We start from the raw sequence: 5,189 nt of genomic DNA, 5'->3' as shown, positions 1-5,189 counted from the left end.
CATACGGAATGGGAGATTTTGACACTATAAGCCGACATTCAGCTGAAGTCCAGAGCGCATGAACAGTTCTGGAACTTACTGGCAGAGGGAAAGTACCCAAACATGAGAAAATGTGCTACCTCCCTGACTGCATTATTCGGCGCTACTTATTTATGAGTCAGCCTTTTCCCACATAAAGATGATTAAGTCCAAGTACCGTTCCACCATGACTGATGATCATTTGGAAGTGTGTTTGAGGCTGGCTGTCAGTAGCTACTGTCTGGACTATGCATCCCTGGCTCATTCCATTCAGTGCAAGTCATCAGAGTAAACTCAGGTAATGACAAAAAATTTACATAGTTAATTGTGCTGTGTTGTGCAATATGGACTCATGTGGTTATGCAAGGTACATAAACATACATATAAAGAATTCTCAATGTATTTATGAATAAATGTAACAAATAAATAAAAATGTTTTGCATTTTTGTAGTTAGTAGATCATTTTGCCTTGATTATTTTATAACTACCTCAACATGCTGAAAAAGTGTGAGCACCCCTGCTCTAGATAAAGCAGCCAAAGACATAGATCTTTTTACAAATTTTCAATTTGAGATTTAGCAAATAGAAAATTTCTGTTTATTTGTATCAACAAACCAAAAAGGGAATCAAGACTCTTACACCTTGAATAGGTTGAGATGGAACGTGAGAAGATAGAGGAAGTGGTGAAAAAAAGTCTAACTTATATCAAGAAACTCAGGCCTTTATCGCTGTGAAACTACAAAGAGGTCAAAGACAAGAGAAGATCTGAGAGAGAAAAGAATGAAGGCATCAGGCTTTTGACACCAAGTTCAGAAAAGAAGCAATTCTTTTAGGATCAGGTTCCTTTGAGATTTATCCCTATGACAAGGATGTCTCCTGATTAAAAGATGTGGAACATGTTTGGATACAAAAGCATGTATAGTGAACAAACCCAGGCATCGTCGTTGCCACTTAAATTAGAAAAATGCAGCTAGAACATCTGATTATGATGTAAAGACATTTTCCTAAATGTCTTTATGTAACTAAAGTTTACATAAGAGTATTTACATAAAGAACGAAGTTTACATACAGACTCCGTCTTTGAGTGATATGGGGTCACTATTAGTCAGAAATGACTTCATGCCAAAGGGCTTGATTGCCTTAGGAAAGGAAGAGAACAAGGAACAAAGTGAGCTTGGAAGAACTCTCAAGGATGAACTTTTAGGGAAAGGAGTTGTAGGTGTGGAATAGCGCTGCAGACGTCTATGGCAGGCGGTTTCCTCCTAATTACCAGCAGGGCCAACTAAAAGGTTCTAGCGGTTCTTTTCTGGTTGTCCTATTTTTTGTTGTTTTTTGCGGGTTCGGGTTGCGTGTACACATCAATTTACACTAGCAGGATGACAGGAGGAAAAGAGCAACATAGTACATAGAGAGGACGACTCTGGCGTCCAATTGTCCTTCTTTTCCTCTGCAAGTGCGCATCGCACACCAATTTTTCAGTCTCCATCACGTTCAAGTTACAAAGACGTCAGCCAGGTGTCCCGTGTGCGTTCCTGGGAGTTCAGGCGGACGCTGCATTCCAGCAGAGCGTTCGGCTTTGAACGATCCAAAATGCCCGAACTTCGCTGTTTATTCCAGCGCTAGAACCCTGGCTCTCTGCCAGGCACTGAAAGGAATGACTCACACACGCCAGGGCATGAAATCATCGCGGCCGAGAACAGGTGAAAAGTTGTTCTAGTTCTGTGTGCAGGAGCATACAACTCCCGTCATTCCCTCTCAAAAACCAACAAATAAACAGAGGCAGCGCATTTCGGATGCAGCGGCGGCCCACGCGCTACGGCGCCTGGGATTTGTAGTTTGCTGGCGGAGCGCAGTCGCGCGCCGACGCCCAGTGCCGAAGGACGGAAACTACACTTCCCACATAGGCGCAGGAGCCGGCACCGGCTGGCTGACGTCAGGGCTCCGGCCAGCCAATAGCAGCTCCGGGCGGCAGTGAGGCGAGCGCCGTCAGGCGCCAAAGTGTTTCTTTTCTTTCTTTCTTTTTTTTTTTTTTTTCCGGAGCTGAGCGGGCGCTGCTAGCGGAGGCGCCATATTGAAAGGGACAAAACTCCGGCGACAGCGAGTGACACAAATAAACGCCTGGACGCCCTCGTTCCCTCAGCTCTCAGGCCGCGATGTTGTACCTGGAGGACTATCTGGAGAGTGAGTGCGCGGCGCTGGCGGGGCCGTCGCTGGAAGCCGCGGGCGGGCGAGAGCGCGAGTGGCCGGGCCGACGGGATGGCGGGAGGGAGGGAGGGGGCGGCGGGGGATGTTTCTTTCTCACGGTAACTGGCAGCCTCGTTGTGGCCGCCGGCTCCCTGCCCTCCCCCCCCACCCCGACGCACGCCCCGCACCCGGTGACGTAGGCCCGTCCGTTCGTTCGCCGTTGGTCCCGCCCCTCTGACGGATTCTGCCTTTGACAGTGATTGAGCAGCTGCCCATGGACTTGCGAGACCGCTTCACGGAGATGCGCGAGATGGACCTGCAGGTGCAGAGTAAGTCGCGGGCTTTGCTCCCGTCCGCCGCGCGCCGGGCCTGCCCTGGGGCTCCCCCGCGGCGCCTTCGCGAGTTTATTCTAAGTTGGCCAAAAGAACAGGCACCGCCGAGTTTGACTGCGGCTTTCCCGCGGCGTTTCCAAAGGAAATATTGTGGCGATTCCTTTCTCAAGTGAGACTGTGACCTTCCCCCCGCCCCAATATTTATTTATCTATTTGGAGTTGAACTGGTGTGCATTCATTGGACTTAGAACAGCATCTGTGTTGAGGATGCGGACTTCAGCTGTGATCCCGAACTAAGGTTTTAGAAGTCATGGAGAGTTCAAAATCAAAAGCCCCTTCCATGAGGCAGTCTTGTACTCTGTGCCAAGCGATTGGTGCCAGGCAGGGATACGGGGTCCTGTATTGTCTTTCCACTCGCTCTCTTCCAAGTAAAAATAAGAACTCGTAGAAAAAAGTCATGCTTCTGTTAAATGTACTCGCCATAAAAAGTTCCCAGAACTGAAAAGGGCCAGCAGCACTGGGGGCAGGTAGGTCATCAGAAACTCCTGGTTATTTGGAATGCTGCGCTCTGAAGAATTAACATGAAACGAGGAGGGAAGAGACAAAAGATTTAACTGCCAAGCTAGTTGTCTGCTGTAATGAATCATTTTCCTTTTGTTGCTCGCTGGGGATTTGCATGAGTTCTCCAAAATTATCGTGCTGTTTCACAGAGCAGTGTTTGCACAATAGTCGGTTCTAGGAAGGGCCAGGGCAGATGATCGCCTTCGAGGGGCCCTGGAACACACTGCAGTTCTATGCAGTGCTTTAGTTTCCTAGATCATGGCTTGTTTTCCTGACCAAGTGATTTCAAAGACCCACTACTCAGATATGACATAGAAGCATTGCAGTTGGGTCTCACAAAGTAAATACTAACAGTGGTGTTACATCTCAAAACAAGAAAGCAGCATTGAGTACCAAATTTATGTTCACCTTGCACCTCATGAATTTTCCCCACTGTCAAGTTGATATCCTGAGAGAGATTTTGTTTAAAATTAAGTGCAGAGAAGAATAGTACAATAGCGAATTAGAGTGTATGATCCAGAGTCCCCTCTGGTTGTGGCTGGCCCTGGGTTTGTAGGTACTCTTTAGTTAAACTGTTTAGCTCATATTCATGGCCAGTCTTCATGGAGCATGACTCCACAAGATGAGTTTCTTGATTCCATGTCTCTGCTGTGCTCAGGCTGTGTATCCACCCTTGGTCTTGCCGCCTGCCAGGTTTTCTCCATAGGAAGGTAGGCATGGAGGAAGAACTGGGGTTTAAGGTCTGGTGGAGAGCAAAAGACTATCTCAGAAAGAGATCGGTGCATCAAACAGTGCATCTTGTCAGTGTATTAAGAAACCTTGCTGACGCTATTAGGTAAGCGTTGGGCTGCTAACGCCAAGGATGGTATTTCAAACCCAGGTGCCACTACTTGGGAGGAAATTGAGGCTGTCTGCTCTACTCCCCCCCCCCCCCAAACATCCCACATCCATGTTCATTGTAAATGAGTGTACTTTTTTAGTCTCATCAGTTCCATTAGGGACATAGTAGAAAGTTGATATGTGAGTAAGCCATCAACTGAGTGTACTATGTGGTGGGAATCCGAACTGGGTGAGAGTGCCCATCTATTGAAAAAAACCCAGAGTTAACAGTAATGTGGCTTGAAGATTTGTTGAATCTGTGCTCTGCAGGATGAGCTCTGACTTTGATGTCAGATAGATTTAGGTTAATTTAGGGCTCTGTTAGCCCACTCATTGACCTTGATCCCTTTGAAGAAGTTTCATCACTTTCAAAATCAGTGATTGAGGGATTAAAAACAATATAATGTTACAAAAAATAGCACCTGATACAAGGTAGGCATTAAGTAAAGAGTATTATTTTGTAATTTTTCACTCATTAAAATTTAATCTTTATAACCTATATAAATTTCAGACTTTGAAAACTTAATGCTTTTTACATTGAGTAGGCCAAGCAGTTAACTACTCTGTTAACTGTTACCAGGGGTCCATAGGGCTTGCTAACCCTGAGAGTGGTTGTGGGCTAACAAGAGGCCTCTGTATCAAATATGTTTAAGAAATATTTATTTAAACCAAGGAGAACACTTGAAAATTTTTTTCTTACATTAGAACGTTTTAGGATCTCAAAGAAATCTGATGCACAGCAAATTGCGTAAAAGATTATGGTGCACTAGTTGTCCTTCGCTTGCAGGACAATAGAACCCCTTTTGTTTATTTATTTTTCATTTTGTAGCAGATGTCAAATGAGATCATTATTCCTGGCACACACTTTGAGGAAAACTTATCCAGAATAGTTCACATAGTATATTAAGTGAATACATGATTCTACTTAGTGCGTTCCGTTGGAATATGAGATGAGGTGAGTAAATGCCATACAGCAAGACATTAAAGTCATTTTACCACGTTTTCTTATTAAAGAAGTGGTTGTGTTTTTGTACAATTGCTTTTGACCCTGAGGCTCACCACTGAAAAAACTATCTGTTGACCCAATTTGACGATTAGAAAATATTTTGAAAAGACTAAGAAAAATAAATCATCAGTAGAAAAAGAAGTAAGTATGTCATAATGAAGTTATTGGCCAAATGAAAAGAACACATTATTAGATGTCTTTTTTTTTTT

The 5,189-nt window shown here is 44.7% G+C and overlaps 1 protein-coding gene across 1 annotated transcript in view; it reads left to right on the top strand.

The window, feature by feature from the left end:
- Positions 1 to 2,044: 2,044 nt before the first annotated feature.
- The window catches only part of ING3 (inhibitor of growth family member 3), a 27,328-nt gene continuing 24,183 nt past the window's right edge, over positions 2,045 to 5,189 (top strand). Inside the window, exons 1-3 of the mRNA XM_013005965.2 lie at positions 2,045 to 2,199; positions 2,460 to 2,562; positions 5,073 to 5,125. Coding sequence (XP_012861419.1) covers positions 2,172 to 2,199; positions 2,460 to 2,562; positions 5,073 to 5,125 — 184 coding nt within the window. The 5' untranslated portion in view covers positions 2,045 to 2,171. The remainder of the gene's footprint in view (positions 2,200 to 2,459; positions 2,563 to 5,072; positions 5,126 to 5,189) is intronic.

This window comes from Echinops telfairi, unplaced genomic scaffold (genome assembly GCF_000313985.2).
Source record: "Echinops telfairi isolate 266 unplaced genomic scaffold, ASM31398v2 ScPeMD7_23;HRSCAF=83, whole genome shotgun sequence".
In the NCBI taxonomy this organism is placed as follows: Eukaryota; Metazoa; Chordata; class Mammalia; order Afrosoricida; family Tenrecidae; genus Echinops; species Echinops telfairi.
Note: the sequence above shows the minus strand (reverse complement) of the source record. Positions and strands in the feature narration are given on the sequence as shown.